Below are 21,978 nucleotides of genomic sequence, written 5' to 3'. Positions count from 1 at the left end.
ATGTGTAGTGGTTGCTTTGCAAGACAAGTGCCTTAACAACAAATGGGGTGCCTCCTCCTCCTCTCCCTCAGCATGTACTGCTGAGCACATCTCATGGTGCGGAGCATCTCCGTGATCAGTTGGGGGCAGCTGGCCTGGCCCTGTCCCCTCCCCATTCTTGCTCACCCCCAGCCCACTGGACATCATGGGGCCATTGCAGCCTCCACCCAGCCACAGCCAGCACACGTGAACAGCAACAGAAAGCAGAAACATGTTTTAAAAACTTCAATCTCTCAGATTCAATGTAGTCCATACAACTGACGTTTACTTAACAGAAATAGTTTATTTAAAAAAAAAAAAAATCTAGACCCTCATCTTGAAGGCTATTTACAGCAGCTTTTTAATTGCATAGGTAATATAGTTTTGTCAGCCCTGAATAAAAGGGAAGAGACAGACTAATAAGTTATTTGCCAATAGTTTAAGCAATCAGGCTGCTTCATAAGTTGCTACTAAGGTCTACGCTAGAGATTTGCAGGTCTTTATCATTTTTATGGAAGTCTTCAGGAAGCTCAAGGCTCATTTGGGTTCCTTATTACAGTATGTATGAAGGCAAAGTAACAACAGTCACGTTCAGTGAGAACAAGAGAAACACAACTGCCAAATCCCATCTCTTTGAAGGAGAAATTAAAAATACAAAAGCAAGGCTGCGGTTACTCAACGTATTTAGTGTTTCTCTGACTTGCTGGGGTGTTGGTTGATGCATTCTTTGGCCTTTTCCTTGATTAGCTCTACTGGCTATCGCTTTGGAACAGCACGTTTTGGGGAGTGGGGTGTACAGAGGTGAAAAGAGAGAATGAGAAGCAGGTCTAGGTCTTGGCTCCTTTAACAGAAGTGGTTCCCGCACTGCGAATGCAACGCTGTATCTTAAAAGCTTCATTTGGAGAACATTTGGAACATAGTGATGACATTTTAGGAGGGTTACTGAGGCAGTAGACTGTGGAAATAAAATCCTGAAAAATGTCAGCTAAGAAAAAGGTAAAAGCAACATCCTGCCCATGACTGGCTCAAGTGCTTTATTCTTCAAGCAGCATTCCTGGTGAAACCACAAGGTTCTTGCCCTCACATCTTATTGACAGGGTAAAACTGACAACTCAACTCCATCTGAAGTCTTTGGCACCTCTTGAATTACAGAGCAGAATTTGTTACAAGGTACTACGACATTTGATAACAGTGCAATAGTGGGTTTAGTTCTGCTAGGAGAGTTGAAAGTATCAGAACATTTTCCAGCTTCAATATTAAAAACCAAATTTTTGGGTCAAACTATCACTCTTCAGAGTTTTCAACTGTATCCATAGGAAATTGCAAAGAAGTCCAAGTTTTGTTCTGCTGACCAAGTCCATGTTTGTATCCATATCTCCATACTACTACAATTTTACTGCAGAATTCAAGCCCCAAGAAATAGAATTTTCTAGAAAAGATATGACTGTTATTTACATTATCACCCCAGAAAGAAAACAGGCTTTTGGAAGTTTTAAAAAGAACGTGCAGTTTCAGGCAGTACTTCAGAATCTTAGACACTCTTGTCTAATGTATCAAGCAACCAACGCACAAATTAGACCAATTTAGTGCCACTGAAAAAAAAAAAAAAGAAGCCATAATTTACAGAGAAATGTTATACAGAGAACGCCTTGCAAACTGCTTTCCATGTTCTTCATTAACTTCAAGTTTCTCTCGTGTACAGTGAGCCAGGAATCACTTATATCTTCTTGATGTTGCAGTGCTTTTGAATGGATCAAATTCATCCTGCAATTTGTAAACAGGTAGGTATTACCAGAACTTGCACGCATTCTGAGTCAGAAAAGGTCAAGTCACCTTTAGATTAAAATAGAAAGCCTGGTTACATTATTCTGTGTTTTCTGACAGGCCTGCTTTTGTTGGTTATGGTATGAAAGAGATTATCCATTCACTTAAAAGTCCAGATTAAGAACGTGCAGCAAATAGAAACTGAGTTTACGTCAATATGATCAGAATAGCTACTTTGAAATGAGGAACAATTTCTATTTCAGGTGTGACACAGAAAAACATTATAATTACGAGCAGCACCTACCTCAACGACGTTATGTCCATGTACATATCACACATCATAATGTACTGAGATTTGTATGAATCAAAAATATTGTTTCTTTTTGCACGTTCAAGCAAACATGGGTTTGTATTTCAGGTACAAGGAGATACCAGAGTGGAAAGAAAGGACAAGAATGCAACATTTCCTCTGAAGTGTCCAACACGTGACCGTGTTGAGGCTGTGACCCTGACCATACGTGACCACCTGCTAGTCTGAAAACAAGCCGCACAGCGCTGGGCAGTATAGTGTGTATTCTATGCAGTGCAAAACTGCGAGTAAAGTTCTACTTGTTTAATTACGGAAGAAGCCACTTCCCAGCAGTTCAAATACATACTGCAAGAACACACATCTTAAACGTAAAGACAGTGTTTTAGTTTAAGTGTATTTACATAATTTGCAACAATAAAACTTTTTACAAGAATAAAACACATGAATAAATAAAAGGACATAGCCAGGTACTAAAAGAGGCTACAATTACTTTCTTTCCCAGACAAAATTACCTATTCTGCACATTTCAGGAATGAAATTAACTGATTAAGAATTGAAGTGAAAAAGAACTAAGTCTTTTCCTGAGGTCTCCTTTATCGTTATTATTTATGATTATGCATGTAGTTTAATTAAAGCTGATTGCAATAATCTAGCCCTGTTAGTGGAAAAAAAAAAAAAAAATCAATTTTCCTCTGAAATGCTTTATTCAAACAACTACAAACCAGTAAGCTATAGAAATTTACACAAAATAAAAGAAAAAAAGACCACCATATACCATACCTCATCTGACTCAAAATCAACCCCTCTAGATGTTTGGCTTTGTGAACCTCTTTTACTAAGTGAAGACGGAGTTGACAACCTTGAAATATACAAAGAGGAAAAAAAAAAGGCATCAGTGTGTTTTTAATTACCAGACACTCCAGTAACTTCCACTTCAACTTAGGACCACCAATACCGATTGAGTACAAATAACAGTAGCAGAATAATTCAAATTTTCAAATTAACATTAATTCTAAAACCCTGACCTACCTTATTTCAATCAGTAGATCATTTTATTGTTATAGAAAGATCATCCATATCAATAGGTAAAAATTTATATAAATTCTGTAAATAGCATTATGACTTTATTAAGAATCTGTTTGTTTCGGGCAGTGGATCAGCTCCCTGGGCTCTGCTGATTCCAAATCAGAAATAAGGCAGTTAAAATAGCATAAATGAAGTAAACATACCGACCTTTGATTTACTTTGGAAGAAGGAACAATAGAAATGTCTTCTAGATCAGAGTCGTCATCTATAATATCCTGAAAAAATGATATATCAAGCTTTTTGACAGAATTTATTCTTACAGAGATATAGTGCATAACAGTACTATAACACAGCACCTTTTTTTCCCTCAACTATATACTTACTTAATATACACTTGACAGGGCTCCAGGCTAGAACTGTACAATGTGCAAATACAGCACAAGTTTCACTCTTCAGATCTTTGATTTTGCAGAAACCCCCCAAAAATACTCATGTATATACACCCTTTGATTACGCTCTTTGTTTTTCTCAGACAGAGCCCATATCAAAAAAGGGTACAAAAGGTCTACAAATAAGCATGCAGAAACTTACTGCTGAAACTAACAGCATGGGAACACCTGCTGGTTTAAGTTAATGTTTTGACCATATATTTATTTTTCACATCAGAAGACAGCAAAATGCAGCACAACTTCACTCATGCAAGATGCTTCTTACCTCAGATAATCTAGACGAATTCAAGGAGGCCTCTGGTTTCAAAGACGCAAAGGCTGGAATAAAACAAATGTAATATTTTTAAAGTGCTCACATGGTAAAATGCAAACAACGTTATATCATCCTTTTATTTAAGACCTGCTTAGCATGCATTTCCTCTGCAAAATACTCTGAAAAAACAAAAACAAACAAGTGAACCCCCCCCCAAACATAAATTAAGCCTTTGCTAGAGTCTGACAACCCAGGGATCTAAGCCTCTGTGCAGGAGCCAGTGCTCCCCAATCTGGCTGAAATACCTTCAGAAACTTCAGTTAAGAGGAAAAATATGACTATAATTGATATTCCTGTATGTCTAACACTTAGTTTAGACATTAACACATCTGCTAAAGTTGATTTCTCTGCAGTATTTTAAGTCATTTGCTGAGCAATTTAAAATTTAGGTAGTTTGCTGATTAATTTACAACTCATTCTAACTTTGGGTATTTTGTGTGTGATTCATGTACAGGTTTGTGAGCAGTATTTTTTCTCTAATACCCGTTCCTCAGAGGCCATCTCTGTAGCAAGGAATAGTTACTCTCATATATGTGGCTTAAATCACAGATTTCTCTTTCCTGGTAAAGCTGGGATCTCTAAAACTCTAGTACAAAGTAAGACTAAATGGATTTGCACTAAAGCTTATTAACTGGTAAACATCAGTCAAGTTTAAACTTTTTATTCACTAAGGAATACACTGCATAAAATAGATGCTATTAAGTCACATTCCTCCTATGCTTATTCCTTAAGGAACTGCATACAGTCACTTATTCTCTATTTCCAGTTCCAGTCAGAAGTTCCTGACACATTTTATTTTACCCCATGATACCAGGATATCACTATTCTTTTTACCCCTCCTCCATTCTCTATCTTGTCAGTGTCAGTTATTCTGTTTCATCAGAATCAAAAGATTCTCTCGCAGCTGAATTGGAGTAACAGAAATAAAGGCAATGAAGGCACTTCATAATTAAGCAAACACCTTCATGACAATTTGAGACAGCAGATCAGAATAATGGACAGATTAAAGGCCTGTGTTAGAGAAGTTCCTTTTCCCTAGGTTTCCTGTAGCACAGACTCAGGCATGGATTCTAGAAATTCTTCTAAAATAAATAATATATTCACAAGGTACAGTGTAGAGCAGCTTGAGCTGGTGTCTCCTGAAGACGGAACCCCAGCAGAGAAAAACTTGGACAATTCAAGTCCCCAGCCCCTGCCCATCACTCAGGGCCAACTGCAAAATCAGAGCATGGGGGCTCCCCATTCTTCATTGGATCTCTTCATTTTTGTCAGGCAGGCTGTCAATTAAGGCTCTGCCCTTCGGTTGCTATTTTTCACCTACAGCTGGAGAAAATAAATTCTTGGCAATAGTCAAAACATTCTTCTGTTTCTCCTCTTCTGTTAGACGCCGCTCTGTTCCTTCACTTCTCTCCAGAGACACAGTTGTCCTTATATTCTATAGTTTGAAGACTCTGAGGTCTTTTTCACTTTACAAAGGAGAAAGTTTCAAATGTTGATGTCAAGAGGATGGACCAGACTCTTTTCAGTGATGCCCAATAATAGGATGGGCGCAATGGGCACAGACTGAAGCACAGGAGGTTCCATCTGAATATGAGGAAAAACTTCTTTACTTTGAGGATGCCAGAGGCCTGGAACAGGCTGCCCAGAGAGGCTGTGGAGTCTCCTTCTCTGGAGACATTCAAACCCACCTGGACACATCCCTGTGTGATCTGCTCTGGTGAACCTGCTTTAGCAGGTGGGTTGGACTAGATGATCTCCAGAGGTCCCCTCCAACCCCAACTATTCTGTGATTCAGAGCTTGCAAAAGTTATGCTAAGTAAACTTATTTATGCTAAGTGAATTCTATATAAGGAGTTTCTAAACAGGTTCTACAAAAAGCAGTAAATCAAATAGTTCAACAAAAGCTAAGGCAGTCTGTTCTCTAACAGCTTACCATCCATGATAGACATATTCTTGGCAGGCACAGATACAGGCTTGTAGGTTCGGCTTCTAGTAGCTGACTCCTGGATAGCGCTTCCTGTAGGGATAATAAACAACATGCAAGTCTGTTCAGTGAGTTTTTTTGTGGTTTTTTTCCCCTTTAGTCTATCATTACTGAGTGGGAAGTCACTTAAAAACATACACTCCTCTTTACTCCTTCACGTTCTCCCTTGAATCAGAGCCCTCCTTACATGCAGAAGAACTGCTCTGGGCCAAGTGTCCACAGCCCCGCCACCCCAGCCTCTCATCACCCACCCCTGTTCTGACGGAATCACAGCAGCATGGGAGAACAGGCTCAGAGAACTAGTTTAAATGCACTAACCAAACCAGTTCTAGGATGACTGCCTGTGGTTCAATTCATCGTGCTCTTAGACCTTCAGGCATATTACTGAGACAATTCAAAGGAGCACATTACTGCAAGATCCCATCTTTAATTTTTTTTTTTTACTTATATATATTTATAGTTAATGGAAATATGGCTATAACTGTAAAGTGCACAATCACACATAGCCAAGGAGTTATTTAATTCATTTTGCTTAGGAAACACTCCCCGTTTTCTCAGTCACTAGAGGCAATGAAGTCTCTTATAAATGGCATTAGGACAGAGACAATCCGCACCTCCTCTCTGTCCTGACCAGATCCATTATCTGTAGCAGTAATAAAGGTTTACCCATGCACTTCATTGCACAGACCTTCCCAATAATGCATCTTTTAAGAGTCTATTATGTTTCCATAGCTGGGAAGCAAGGTATTTTTCTTTTGATCACCCTGTGAAAAAGTCACAACTTAAGCATTGTAAGACGGTCAACTGCATGTAATATACCAAAAATATTTGTGAAGAATTTTTCCAGTAGGAGTCCTTAAGCATATTTCCACCTGATGGAAGCATCAGAAGAGAATAGTTTTTTAAAGAAAAAGGTCAGAAAGTGCAATACAAAGAATGTGAAGCTTTTCTTACCTCTTCCCCTTTGAGATGAACCTCTTACTGTCGAATTTTGTCCTCTTGCACCTCTTGCCCTACCTCTTGCCCGACCCCTTCCTCGTCTCAGTGTTGCAGGAAAGCCATCATCTGAATCACCAGTGCTTTTCATCCCTGTATCCATGAGTTCTTCATCACTGGAGGCTGCGACAAGAATTGCATCCTCAGATCTGTGTGCTCTAGCCCTGGTCATTGCCTGAAATGGAACAGTAAGCAGGGACAGTATTTAGTCTGTTTAATTTAGATGTGTATACATAAAGTCGTTAGCTAAGCTCTGGTAACAAAATGGAGCTATTTAATATAATACATTGACAGCAGAGTTGGATGAACAGTTCAGTTCAGGTCAGCCTATGTCAGCTGTGTGCAGCTGCTCAGGGAAGGACCTTCTGGGATCCGTTGACTTGATCTTCATTGATGACAGTGGGTGCTTAGGACAACTAGTCCACAGGAAGACACCTCAGATTAGGAGAACTGAACCTCACCCTAGGTGTCCTTTTTCCTCAAAATGTCATTCTAGCCTCACATAGACTGCAAAGACAAAGGAGCACCAATGCTGTCAGTGGTTGGCAATTCTCTTTGGAAAGACATACGTAATCTAGATATGAATCTCGGGGAGATCTGAGACTCTAAGGTCTGAGATTGCTGATGAGGACAATAGTACCTAAAGGTTCACCTATAACACCAACTTGTTTCAGTTACATCACTCAATACAGCCATCCACACACCCACTGGTGGTGGGATCACAAATAGTTTCAGATGACAGACCTCTGAGGGGAACGTGTCTGGTCTGTCTAGACTTCAGCGAGAACAACTGAGCACCCAGGTTCCCAAATTTGCACAAGAAAAGAGATCTCAAAAGCCAAATTGAGCAGTAGCTTAGGTACATATTATACCAAGGAAGATTTCAAAAAGACTTACTCATCTTCCCTAGGCAGACAGGGACTTTTTGGCAAGGACAATGCTGAAGTATTGCTAAGTGACTTCATACACATGCAGAAGTCACCATTCCATTCTTCAGCCTGTGTTCAAAATTCAAAAAAGTTACCTGCAGAACTTCCTCATCCTCTTCTTCAGTATTCTTTTTTCTACTCTCCCTAAATTTGCGCACCTGAATAAAAGAGTTCCCATCAAAATAACAGTTTACTTCATACAATAATCAAAACACAGTAAATGAGAAGTCTTGATCACTGAATTCTGAAATCAAGCTCATGTAAGAGGAGAAGTGTGCAAGAATAACTGAACAATTTGTTTAGAGCCTTTTCATGCTGTCCTACAGCTTAAGAATCTCACATTCTATGAATAACTAGATCTACATCATTGGGGAGAAAAAAGCTTGGGACATGATGAAAAGTAGGAGACACTATGTTCAGGAGAAGGAGAGCATACATAATTTGACAATAAGGGACAGCAGAATATTAGTAACTGGAAAAAGGTAGGGTAGAGATGAAGAAGCAGAAAGAGATGAAGAAGAGGTAGAGATGAAGACAGAAGAAAATGATGTTGAGGAGACAAACATTGCAATACATGTACAACTAAGACAGCTCAACTTGTCAGGTATGGAAAAAGACATGATGGGTGAGAGAGCAAGAAAGGGTCCAAAAGACAGTGGCACAGAAAACCTACAGGCACTGATTGTTTATGGTTTCTTTCAAACCCTCATGAATTAAAGCAACCATCAAGAAAGCAGGCAGATGCAACCTTCCTCCCTCCACCAAATTATTCTTTTAACAGTTAAACTGCAGTACAACTTGTCTTAAAATGCTTGAATACTACAATTGAATGCAGGGACTCAAGTGGAAGCTCAACACGTTGACAGAGAAGTCTATTAAGGATTACTAGATACACATAAACCTGTTTTGTCTGGGAGAACCTGAGCTGCAAGCAGTTAGAAGTCAGTTAAGCACCTGATGGATAAGTTTCCTTTGAGCCTGCCATGTTGTTGTACCCTTCCCTAAGCCAATATGAAAAAGCTAAGAAGATATTATATCTACCATCTTTCTCGCAGCAGATATATATAGTTCTACATATATTAGAGTGACAGATTTTTGCTATGCATGCATGTGAAAATAAAGCAAGGATCAGTATAAGCACACCTAAACCCCATTTTCAATACAAGCTTTTAAACAATGTATCTGAAACATCATCACCATATTTACTAATTCCAGAAAACGACTAGAGGAGAGTGTTGCACATGCTCTGCGCACACGCAATTCTATTAAACCAGGTTTGAGAGCTCTTTTTTCTACTATCTGTCTTGACCTCTCGTAAGAAATTAATAACATTAACAGAATATTACCTCCTCATCTATTTTTTCTTCCTCTGCATCAGTGCGACGCTCCTTAAGAAACCTCTGGGTTTTTTCTAGTTGAAATTTCACCAGCTCTTCTATGGCATCTTTTTCCTCTTTGTCCACAAACTCCTGCACTGCTTGTCCCATTCCTCTTTCAGTTAGAAGAGAAAGCTGTACTTTCTTTATAATTGGGGAAAACATTTTGTTAAGAAGCATTTGCCACCAAAGAAAGTTGTTTCAGATAGATATTATATTAAATTGGTTCCAAAACCAGTAAAAAGCACTGAAGATTTCACTCAGAGAAAAGCACAGCAATAAGCAAATGTTACTTGTCACAATACACTTACAACGCTTTTGTTACTAGCATGTTACACCTAGTAACAAAATATTTTTCAGACTCAAAGAAAAAAGTTTCATAAACAGTAAAGAAACTACTTAGTTATATCTTAAATAATTTTTCTGAAATGTATTTCTGAGAGAAGGTGAACTGTATTCTTGCCTAGTTCCTCTCCCTTTTTCAAAGTAAAGTCAAGATCAACTTGCAGACATAAAAATGCTATTAAAAACAGGCCCTGAATTATTACAGATACTAAATTACACTCGGAGGGTGCTGCCTCACACCTCTCTCCTCTAAGAACATGACACATCATTTAGCACTGGGCAGACACTGCAAGTTCACATGAAGAGCTACCATAATGTTCTCAAGCCAGCATGTGTTCACATACCTTATACAACCTACATACAACCGTTATCTGTGAACCTAAGACATATACTTCTCACAGAAATTCACGTACAGCTATAGAGGAAATAAACTGACTTCTTAGTGAATGTCAGAGTCTTTTCAGGGCACACTAGTTCCATTAAGAAAACAATATGTACAAAAAAATAACCAAACAAAAAAAAAGATTAAAAGATGATATATCATTAAAAAAACAAAAAACATAAAAGGTAGAAAGGTACCTTCTCCGCTGTCTGAAAATACTGCTTTACAAGGTCTTCCACCCTCAGCGTCATTCCCTCAGAAACTGGTCTGCCAACCAGTTTTCCAAAATTAAGATCACTGTCTAGAATAGAAAAGCACAGTGGCAACGTCACCCACATTTGCAGTTTTTATTATCACCCCACTGAGACCAAAAGGAAAAAAGATTAACATAAGCCTCTTAAAAATTGTGGTCCCTTTTATACGTGAATGTTTTTTGTTCTAACTGTAGACTCTATTATCTGAAAACATTGGCAAATATAACAGCCACAATAATTGCACAAGACAACGCCACCTCTAGCAAAGTGTTCTTCTAACTACCAATGTCCAGAATTAAAAAATTGAACACTACATCCTGAAGGTTATTATAATAGAACTCTGGAAGACAACAAATGGAAGAAAATAAAATATTTGATTTTATTATAAGTAACTACTTTTACAAGTAACTTTTTTTTATAAGTACTTTGTTTCTAGAAAAGAAATTTTCCTGCAAAGCACACTGACTCTTAGTAGAAAATGTTCACAGCTCACTGAGGCTGCCCCCCATTCTTGGGCAGCAAGGTACCAACAACAGAATGACATAGATAATCAGCTGAGGTTACCATATATGATGCAAAGCACTATATGATGACTACCGACTACTTCTAGACATTTGCCACATGCAAGCACACAACATTGCTCTGTCAGCCTTCTATAAGCAGCTATGACAAAAGAAACAATAACAACTTGTGAACTCATGAACATCACCTGTATTGAACCACAGCATCATGTGCACATACACTGAAAATTTGGACTGCTTTATTAGCTACCTCCCTTGTATTAAAGGATAACTAATAACGTAACACAAAGAATCACTGTATTCTTTTCACGTTCCCTTCCTGAAGCTGAGATGCACGTTAAGTAGGAAAATTAAAATGTATTTATGAAACATGGCGACAGATGTGGTAGCTGTCTTGTATTCTGAAAATGTTAATGAGATTCTGCAACTATTAAAAAATAAGGCAAAATAAACCACAATCAATAGGGCATAATTAAAAAAACTCACTAAAAGCAGTTTTTATTCATGAAACATGATGCTTTGAACTTTAGAAAAATAACAGTGTAAGCAAAAACTGGAGTAAAAATTGGAGTACTTAAAACATACTAATGTGAAATATTAACAGATACTTAGTACAGTATGTTCTTGTGCAAGCTGTATCTTCATTAGCGACTATTTCAAATCCAGTATTTAGGCAACATCTATTAATTTGTTAAAAACTCTACGCACAGTGAGAAATGCTGCAATAGTAATAGCTATTATTTGTTTTGCACAAATGCTTAAATAGAGACATACCTGGAACAGACTCAAATGCCAAGAGCACCCCATCCACATGATTAATTAGAGCAAAAAAGATGCTGTTGTACATTGAGACCTTTTTTCTTTTTTTAATATACAAACATCTCTCAAGCCCATCCCCTCCATTAGTATTTTAGGTATAAACAAATTAAATACTACAGCAACAAGATTTAAAAAAAGGGAAAAAACACAACACCCGCCTCTTTTCCTGCAAAGTGCCCCAAACCAACCATCTCTTTCTGAGAAGTCTCAGGAGTGAGACATTTAATGCCTTTCATGGTAATTATCATAGAATCATGGAGTAACTCAGTGTGGTACAGGGCTCTATACATTACTATAAGTAACTCAATAAGGTTTGAGTTTATGAATAACTGTCAGAAGATGCTGTGCTGAATATTAGAATTTTAGATGAAGCCAGAAATACTTGTGCAATATTTACACTTAAATGAGACCATGCATCTTTACTTCTCCTATAACACATGCAATGGTAGATACCAAGCTTTGCAAGCTCTGGGTAATAAAATAAAAGGAAGAAAAATGAAAAGCAAGGCAAGCCAATGATTCCTTGCATTCCTTACCATTTTTCTCTTTTTGTTCACGATGCCTGAAAAAGTGTATGATGTCTTTTGGGTTAGCTACCCTATCCATGTACTTCTGGCTAAAACGATGGACACTGAATGGTTCAAAGCCACCTGTATAATCAACCTAAGAGAGGAAAGGAAAAATTTTAATATGAAACGAGCAGAAATAGAGAAGCCACACAAATCACTTTTATTATTCTTCAAAGGAAAAATTAAAGTAAAAACCAAGTCAACCTAAAATTAATGCTTTGCCAAACTATGCAGAATAGTTAATTAATAAGAATAGCTAATATGTAATAATAGCAGAATAGCTAATAACAGCCCAGATTAACAACTTGTTCCTAATTTGTTTCATTTACTAGTCTTCAGGAAAGCTTCCATAAATAAGGTTAGGAACAAACATAGGATAACATGGCTTAAGCAAAACTTCTCTGTAAAGAGCCACTTTTGATCCCCTTATTCAGACCAGCAGTGACTAGCTGTACCACAGGCAAATAGAATCATTGCATGAAGGCAATTTATATTCACCTGTATACAGTAAGAAATTGTATATATTGTCTTTATACAAAACGCACGAGTTTGCTTTGAAAATTTTCACAGTAACCTTCCAAAGCAAAGCAATCCAAACTGAAAAATTTCTTACTCGTAATCTTATGAGAGGCTTCTCTGGTCGGCGTGGATTTCCTACGCGTTCCCTTTCTGCATTGTCCAGCATAAATTCAACCTATGAAGCAGAATTAGAAATTCAGTTCCACTTCATTCTCTTACAGATGCCTGAACCCTTTAAGTGTAACTTAAAACACATCATCTGCAGGGGGCAGCTATGAAATTAAATAAATAGAGGATGTGATCTCATTCCTGAACACACATATGTACCAGTATCCAGTCAAAAGTCATAAGAATGAATGAGAAAAAATTCATAACGAAAGGCTCATCTTTCAGATACAGCACAGTCCAGCAATATCTACATCACTGATGATTCACACTGTTTTACTGTATAGCTATTATCTTTTGCCAAATTTCTAGTTACAGGGAAAAGCAAGAAGAGACTTATACAGAGCTGAGAACCGAGAGCAATTAATAAACCTGTTAAGTTATTTGTGCCACTTCCCACTCTCCGGGTTTAGGTACACTTTGTGCCACTTCCCAGCTCTCCGGGTTTAGGTACATGTACCTATGCTGGTTCCAAAGTGCACATCCAACGCTGCCCCACTCTCAGGCAACAGCTTTTGTACAAAGATAATATGGACACCCCCATAAAGCAGTTGCAGCCTACTTCAACAGGTCATCCCAGTCAAGGTATCTGGAAGCCAAGGCTGCAGTGAATGTCATGGAATGAAGCCTCCTATGGAAACATTGCCTGTCACACTAACACAGGGCAAAACATAAGATTTCTCAACTTCCAGACTCAAAACCAGTCACAGTCCCTGTCCATACGCTGTTAGCATTACAGGTTACCTTTTCCATGCAGAATGCTTGTATCGACTGAGTTACTTTAGGATTGTCAGGATTAAAAAGATCTGGATGATCAGCTAGAACAATATCCTCCATGTAGAAAGTTCGCACTGTCTCTAGCATAATCTTCTCCATTTTCATTTTTTTCCCTTTAACATGCAGCAAACCAATGTGTCTGGAAGAACAACAATTAACTTACTAAAAGACAAACTAAAGAAAATAATGGTATAAAAATGTTTTAAATTCATGTTTACTTTTCAGGGACAAAAGTTTAAAAGCTATAGGAAGTTCTTGGATCTGTACTTCAGGGCTGGCCCTTCCAAACTTCAGTTCTGTTATATTTTGGTTGTGCTTGTTCCATACACCAGCACATGCACACAGTTCTTTATAATCCTCTTTATCAGGTGCAACTCCTCCTAGAAAAGTTACATTTGCTTCAAATGTTACGTTTAACCCTAAATAAGGTAAAAGTTATTACAAGCACTGATTGCATCTACTCCGTTTGTTATCACAGTATCACAATATCACAGTATGTTTGGGATTGGAAGGGACCTCAAAAGATCATCTAGTCCAATCCCCCTGCTGGAGCAGGAACGCCTAGGTGAGGTCGCACAGGAACATGTCCAGGCAGGCTTTCAATGTCTCCAGAGAAGGAGACTCCACAACCTCCCTGGGCAGCCTGTTCCAGTGTCTGTCACCCTCACTGAGAAGAATTTTCTTCTCAAATTTAAGTGGAACCTCTTGTGTTCCAGCTTGATCCCATTACCCCTTGTCCTATCATTGTTTGCCACCGAGAAGAGCCTGGCTCCATCCTCGTGGCACTCACCCTTTATATATTTATAAACATTAATAAGGTCACCCCTCAGTCTCCTCTTCTCCAAACTAAAGAGCCCCAGCTCCCTCAGCCTTTCTTCATAAGGGAGGTGCTCCACTCCCTTAATCATCTTCGTTGCCCTGTGCTGGACCCTCTCCAGCAGTTCCCTGTCCTTCCTGAACTGAGGGGCCCAGAACTGGACACAATATTCCAGATGGGGTCTCACCAGGGCAGAGTAGAGGGGAAGGGGGACCTCTCTCAATCTACTAACCACCCCCCTTCTAATACACCCCAGGATGCCATTGGCCTTCCTGGCCACAAGGGCACAGTGCTGGCTCATGGGCATCCTGTTGTCCACCAGGACCCCCAGTTATGTCATACTCTGAAACTAATCCACACTATAAAACAAACTTTTCATACTTAGTAGAAGAATTTTTCCTTTCTCAACACAACACATTACAGACATAAGGCAAGGGATAAACAAGAGCAAAAAGAAAAAAAAAAAAAAAATCACATACTTCTTTACAGCTTCTCCAGGGGACAGAGATGTCACCACTGAACTTCCTGGCTGAGAAACATAGAAACCTTGCTGTTCATTTTGGCAGGGAGCTATTTTGCACTCATGTTCATGACCCCACACAACAAGATTAATAAAGTCATCTAAAAACTGCTCTGGAATGTAGTTGGTAGCTCCATGTTTGCTCCTGTTAAAGAAAACAGAAAAAATAGTTAGAATGTTAACAGTCACAGGTGGGCAGGGGGGGAGTGAAGGAGAAGAAAAACATCAGTGTGATTTGAAGTGATACAGAAACTCCAGGAAAAATACCTGACGTAAATTTCACACCAAGTACTCATCACATGTGTTCTTTATGCAATTGTTTAAAGTGTTTGGTTAAACAAAAATGCAACTTACACAGCTCATTCTTTAATGCTCCCCTCCTTTTATTTGGATCTCCCTTTTATTCTTACTTGGCTTGCAAGACTTCAGGGTTTTTTTTCCATTTGAATGCTTTTATAGCACCTCATGGCCTTTTATTTTATTTTTTTAAATGGTGGGACAAAAACCACTGAATTAAACAGACATGGCACATACCACCCCCCATTTCTTTCCAGAAGACAGAGGAGATGGAGGAGGAAGAGCTCCTTCAGCTTACAGTACAGAGACCAGTACACAGGGTTATCTGAGCTGTTATATATTTGTTTACTTCTGCCTGACCCTTACTTGCACATGAGGATTGTGCTCTTACTCAGGAAAAATTATACCAAAGGATTTGGAAAAGAACTCTGCCTGTTTCTGCTACCGCTGCTGGAAGAAGTGTGCAGGCAGATGGAACACACGCTACCTCTCCTCTGTTCAAGAGAAACCGTAAAGCAGAGCAGCGTAAGTGAAGATACAGTACTTGTCAAATAATGGTTTAAACAAGGATAGAAAACACAATATGAAGTTTAATGCTTTTTCAGCTCTAACAAGCAGACAAGACTTAACTATATGCATCTTACACTACAAGCCCTTCCCTGTCCTTAACTATATGAGTTTAGGAAGCTATTTCGCAACATTCCCAACTCACTGATTTGAACTCTTCCTTTATGATGCTTCTGTAAGAAGAGCTGTGGAACAATGTTTTCATTTGGGAAAATCTTAAGAAACCAGATACTCGCAAGAAGCGCCAACTAATACGGCTGGTTTTCTCACCTACCCTTTTCAAGGCAGTTCAATTAAACAACACAATAAGTTTACAAGTTACTGTAATTCATTCAATACTGTTACCTATTTTGATGAATCACAAACAAGTTAAACCAACTATCTTCATCTTCCCTTGGCCTCAGCATGGTTACTTGTTTATTGACAAACATACGATACAGCCTCTCATCTGGAATAGCTCCTGGAGGAGACAAAACAAAGCATTAAATCATTTCTGTGTGGTAAACCAACTCTTTTTTATAGCACTTTTATTAGCAACTCTATTAAAAAGAGGAAGAAGAACACAATTTTGTGACAAGATCAGATGATCATCTTCGTGACCCAAGAAGTCCAAGGCGTGATTACAAATTTGAACCGATCAAAGTATAAATCCGCTATTTTACTAGACAGACATCTGAAAACAAGCCATTTTAATGTGAAATCTACCTTTAAATAACTGCTAAAAGCAGCTTCGTTAACTACAACTAGTTTGAGACCTCGTGCCACTTTTCTGTGCCAAACAACTGCCTATGGGCAGAATTTAAAATATCAGAAAAGGTGTTTTGTTTCTTGTTGACAGAATAAGGAGTATATTTTGCTGTACAGTGGAGTCTACAAACAGATACAACTGAGTAGAGATGGAGTTCTTGAACATACTTTGAAATTCTCTACAGAACAAAAAATAAACCACGAATTCTGCAAAGTCTGTGCTTTCCAACACGGCAGGAAAAAGCCTGCAGTACTTCTGAAGTGTTTGTCACTGATTATTTCCTTGATGTTTTTAACAAGGGAAAACAATCAAGGAAACAAACACTAACAAACCATCCATACCCAGGGTTCATGATGCATTTCAATAAATTCCATATGGAGTTTACATATTTTATAAAAGAACAAGTGATGTCTGAATCAGAGAAAGTCAAGAGGGTATATAATCCTGGCAGAAGCTCAAAGAAACATCTCATATACATTTTCGTGCAGAAACACCTGTACTTTAGACAGTTGTTGCATTTCCTAGTAATGATTTTGGGTATTAAAAATTCAAATGCTTTTTGAAGACTTTTATATTGTAGCGTTAGAACCCTCACCACTAACCCTTAGAACATCAAGCAAGCTTTTTAAGTATCTCATTAAACACATGAAATCATGGACAACTAGGACTTAAGTTATAGCTATAAAAGTTACTCGAAAGCAAGTGTTTAAGCACTCCTGACTGGATATAAAACCAGAGGTAAAAAATGAAGATCTTAATAGTTAACTTCTCTAGGTAGAATGCAGTCAAACATGACCATTTTAAATAGGAGGAAGGTGGAAGAGAAAAAAGAAAGGGACAAACTGGAGCGGAAAACCCACCAGAGACTGCCTTTAAAATATGAAACTCTTCATAAGGCTCTTTAAAGAAACTAAGGTTACCTGTGACAGATGTTACTTCTAAACTACTTCAGGCAGACAAGTCAGACATTAGGTTTCTGCTCAGTTTATGGTTTTAAACATAACGAAAATGGCAGGTGAACAGAGAGTGTTTAAGGAGGAAGTAAGCTTAATACAAAACAGTGAGAATTTAAGAATGTGATTGCCCTGACTCGATACACAGGCACTATCTATGGCTCACTTAAGCAGTGTTCACTTAATAAAAGTATAAGAAGAAAGTTATTGAAAGATTTATTTTAAAATAACATTAAAAAAAAAAACCAACAGCAAAGAAAAAACCCGTCAGCTAGTGACAACAAAGTAGGAGGAGAAACCTGACACTTACAGAATTGATGCACTTTGATTTAGCATTATTTAGACCTTCATGTTTGCTGCAGCACTATATGCTTGTTCCAACTTAATGCAGACCTACTGAGGTTCAGTAATACACGAACAGTCCAGTCAGTCTGGTAGACTAATACTCACCCAAACCATACAGAGCAATTTTTGTTCTACCCTTACGCAATAAAATGGGACTAATATCTATTTTCTCCACAGAAGTTGAACGTCCAAAGTGATTCAACAATCCTGCACAGCTTAAAATATCCAATGCACACAGTGCATCTGCCTATAGAAAATATTAAGAAACAAATATAAAAACCCTGAACAGAACATTTAGTCTTTTAAGTCTGAGTGAAACAGTCTAAAAAGGGAGAGAGAATATCTTTCCTTAAGTAACTTCTGCAGTTGAAAAAACCCACCACATATATTAGCTTTTTTTTTTTTTTTAAGTAATTATGGGTACAGAAGCAAATCCCTTTTCCTTACAAGTCCTGCTTCAAACAAGAAATCAAACATTAAATCATTCAGAAAAACAAAACCAAACCCAAGTATGCAAAACTACTACAGAAAATTATCTGGTTAAGCAAACTGCTTCACAGTAGGTCCAAAGTTAAACTACCACTGTTAAAACACTCATTTCCACCATACACTGTTATTTGATATGAAATGCAAAATTATTAATTCAACACACACATTTCACTGCTTTCTGAATGTCCTTTTCCTCCTTACTTTTAGTTGTTGATTTTTAAACCAGTATTTCATCATTATTAGACTATCTTCCGTGAAAATAGAAGATGCATGTCAATTATACATACACAAATATCAAAATTTCCCTTCTTTAAGAAAAAAAAAGCTTTCAGTCTATACAGATAGAATTTGGTTTAGAAACTTTCTGAGATGCTGCCATTACTTGGCATGAAAAGTTATTCTGTTCTCAATGAAAGAAATCTATGTAAATTAAGAATTTAAACATAGTTCAGATGGATCCCTTCTTTACTTTCTCTTTTTTAGTGTCACTAATTAGCAGAATTCCTAAAGATACACAAAATATCTACATGAAGAGTGGAATAACTAAAAATAGCCTGTTCTCCAAGAACTGTATTTCTATACAAGTCTCTATTTGCATAGTATTATTTTTCTAACATAACAGTATAGTACAATTACGATAATAATTACCCCTGTGGGATCATCATGATTGCCATGAATACTAAAAATTGGAATAGAAATGTTGAGATTTCGATCTTGATAATTCACCCATGGAAACCTGAACAAGAAGAGGAAAAAAAGGTCAAGCTATATCTGCAAATTTGTGGACAATTCCCAATATTCTCTTCAAATCGACATAATCACAAACAAATCATGGCAGCAGCACAAGCGAGAACTAAGTGGCTGTGAACAAGCTTAAGCTGCACAGCATAAGGAGACTCTTAATCGTGGACTGGAATGGCTCTTCCCACTGGGAAGAGGGTAGCAAAGAGATCCTATTTTTTCAGAGCAAGCCTGTGAAAAGAATTGTACAACATGTTGTGTGGTACATGCAAAAGCAGCAGCCTGGGCCATGCAAACTTTGTTTACACACTCAGAACTCTGCTGATTTTACCGCAGCAACTCATGTAAATTGGTTTACTTGCATTGTACTTGCAGGATAGAAACTATACATTACGTAAGTGTATTACATGTCACAACACATTCAGAAATTTCTCGAAAAATTGTGTGCGTGCCTTGACAGGCTTCGATTATAAAAGATGACACATGAAGTCATCCTGTAAACTGTCCCACACAAACAGGCCTAAAACTTCAAGGTTCCAGTCACAGAGGATATAAATCATAAAAATCACAATATATTCACCCTTACACCATGATTTATAGAAACATACTTACTTGCTGTACTGAAAATTAACTGCCTGATCACTCAAAATTTCAAACTGAATAGGACGATCACCCATGCAGTATTTTCTTAGGGACTCCAAACAAGAGTGTATTGTTTTTCTGGAAGGTTTGTTTTCATGAAAAAGGTCCCCACCTAATAAAACAAAGTCCACCTGTATGTAACAAAAAGCTCTATTATTTTAATACAACATTTTGTATTACCTTGAAAGACTTCTAAACAAATAGTTTAAATTATTTTTTCTAAGGACTTGCACATATCTCCTCATATCTGGACTTCTAGGTAAAATGAGTTGGTAGTTGCAAACAGTTTTTAATTTCTTCATGAAATAAACATTAATTAAGTTATTCATCTTAAAAAAAAACAAACCCCAAAAGATCCATTTATCAACATCTACAGGAGAAAACAACTGATAGTGCTGCAAAAAAAAGTGTTTTAATAAAGGTTTCCAGAGTGGCTCCTGAACATTTTCTTTGACAGGCCTGAAGAGGTACGTGATCTTTTCATTGCTGTAGCACATGCAGAGAATAAATCAATATCTATCACCACATTTACTTTAAGGGGGTACTAGTTTCAGTTTCTGAAAGCATTAGAAAAAAAAAACATCTTCATCAAAATTACAAATAATTTGACTAAGAAACATTCAATCCTTAATACCAGAATCAACACTTTAAAAGTTTGTAGCATTTTTTCTACTTTCTGAATTGTCTGAAGACTTTGTATTATTACCCTCAGTCTTCCCAATTTTTTCCCCTTCTTGCAGTGACAAACAGTCTCTAAATACCACTGGAACTGGTGCAGGCAATCTGAAAACACCGTTAATGAAACCAGGGGCATAATTTAATAAGAATGCTCTCACAAAGGAATAGGCCTTCCTTTTGCTAAAACAGAAACATAACTGTTTGCAATAAATAGTTTAGTCATTTAATTTGATGTTAATAAGGATTGCAGCAGGCCCAAGCTTTATAGCTTCTGGCAGGTTGGAATGTATTTTCCACAGTCTCACTCCTTCACTTTCCAAAAAGTGGTACTTACCTCCTTTTTTTGAGCATGGTCCAGAATTTCATTTAGAGTTACAAATGTATCATTTCCACGAACAGGATCCTTCTCCAAATAGCCAAGATGAATATCAGTAGCAATAAGTATTTTAAAGGTATCTTCATCATCCCTGAACAAGACAGGAAAATTTGTGTTAGAGAGCAATATACTTTAGACCTTCAACACAGATTTTAGCGAGGTAAGCTGTTCTGTCCAAAGTCGTTAAAGACAAAAGAGGTTATTAAACTCTATCAAAATATCATTCCTGTAATATTCTCAAAATTTTTCATGACTTCTATTGCAAATAGCACTTCACCAAACCAGTTTGAAGATTTGGTTACCCCAACCATCCTACAAAGGCTGCAACCATCTCTCAGAAATATTGAAAGAGAAACTAAAAGAACCCTTTGTATGTTTTATGCCTTTAAAAAGACTCGGTGAACAACCATTCAGTTTCTCTCTTTCCAGCGCCAGTCTACACATATATGAAAGTACAATGATCATAAGGACCTGAGGAAAAACATAAATGCTGTTCTGAGTTCTTAACTTATTGCAAAGATACAAAAGACAGAAGTGCACAGAGCTGCAGCCAAGAGGAGCTTACTGTGAGCTGACGGTGCTCATCTTCGCGCCGGGACCCCTCACAAAAAGGCTCTGGACACAGCCTGGAAAGTCAGGAAGTCAGTTTCTATCTTCACAGACGCTGTGTGAAGTCCAGCAGACAAAAATACAAACGAATTAGAAAGAAGGGCACAGGGAGCCGGGCGATCAGTTATGTCACCCAGCCTTTTTGTGGTAATCCTCGCTTGCAAAAAAACCTCAGGCTAAGGAGAGACCCGTGCTTGGTTTAACCATTCACAGGACACACGGCTGCCCGCCCGGCGCCGCCGGCCCTCCCACACCGGCCGCCCAGCAACCCAGCGCCGCCCCCGGCGCCTCCCTCCCGGCAAAGCTACCGGGAAGAACACAGGGAACAGCCGACTTCCCACGAACGACCGCAATACGCGGCCGGGCAGGAGGCAGCGGGACGAACACGGCCGACACCGGGTTCAACAAGGGCGGTGGCAAGCGGCCCGCTGCACCCGGGGAGCGCGGGGCGGCACGGAGGGTGCGGGGAGGCCGCGATCCCCCAGAGCCCGGGCCCGCGCCCTCAGCGCGGCCACCTGCCGCCGCGCGCCGTCTCCATGGCGCCGAGAAGGGCGGGGCCCGGCGCGGGGGCCCGCGCGCCGCTCTCGCGAGAGCCGTCCCGCTCAAAGCGCGCGCGCTCGCCCCGCGCCTCTCCCGCGGGGCCGCCACGGTTGGCTCAGCCGAGCCCGCCTCCCGCTGCC

The 21,978-nt window shown here is 38.7% G+C and overlaps 1 protein-coding gene across 3 annotated transcripts; it reads right to left on the bottom strand.

The window, feature by feature from the left end:
* Window positions 1-302: 302 nt before the first annotated feature.
* On the bottom strand, window positions 303-21,855 carry MRE11 (MRE11 homolog, double strand break repair nuclease). Of its 3 annotated transcripts, none has more exons than XM_082076250.1 (20): window positions 21,733-21,855; window positions 21,255-21,353; window positions 20,648-20,780; window positions 19,606-19,766; window positions 18,901-18,988; window positions 17,869-18,010; window positions 16,063-16,177; window positions 14,813-14,998; window positions 13,484-13,655; window positions 12,669-12,749; window positions 12,023-12,149; window positions 10,090-10,193; window positions 9,136-9,309; window positions 7,885-7,947; window positions 6,819-7,035; window positions 5,814-5,897; window positions 3,833-3,885; window positions 3,326-3,393; window positions 2,873-2,951; window positions 303-1,782 (listed from the first exon to the last, which is right to left on the bottom strand). In XM_082076250.1, exons 2-20 carry the CDS (start codon window positions 21,272-21,274, stop codon window positions 1,732-1,734), a joined length of 2,118 nt encoding a protein of 705 aa, XP_081932376.1. In that variant the 5' UTR covers window positions 21,275-21,353; window positions 21,733-21,855; the 3' UTR covers window positions 303-1,731. The 3 variants fall into 3 exon arrangements, with proteins under 3 accessions (XP_081932376.1, XP_081932375.1, XP_081932377.1); XM_082076249.1 differs by having other exon boundaries at window positions 21,469-21,846; XM_082076251.1 differs by lacking the exons at window positions 21,255-21,353; window positions 21,733-21,855 and having other exon boundaries at window positions 19,606-19,747.
* Window positions 21,856-21,978: the final 123 nt, after the last annotated feature.

Source organism: Streptopelia decaocto, assembly GCF_964273445.1.
Source record: "Streptopelia decaocto genome assembly, chromosome: 1".
NCBI classification, from domain to species: Eukaryota; Metazoa; Chordata; class Aves; order Columbiformes; family Columbidae; genus Streptopelia; species Streptopelia decaocto.
Note: the sequence above shows the minus strand (reverse complement) of the source record. Positions and strands in the feature narration are given on the sequence as shown.

What these genes read in the sequence shown, in the direction of transcription:
- MRE11 (XM_082076250.1), bottom strand. Translation starts at nt 21,274, where the DNA reads ATGAGCACCGTCAGCTCACA. An exon ending in AAGCATTCTGCATGGAAAAG is followed by an intron (nt 12,750 to 13,483) that starts GTAACCTGTAAT and finishes TCTGCTTCATAG; the next exon opens with GTTGAATTTATGCTGGACAA. An exon ending in AGGATGAGGAAGTTCTGCAG is followed by an intron (nt 7,036 to 7,884) that starts GTAACTTTTTTG and finishes GTTCCATTTCAG; the next exon opens with GCAATGACCAGGGCTAGAGC.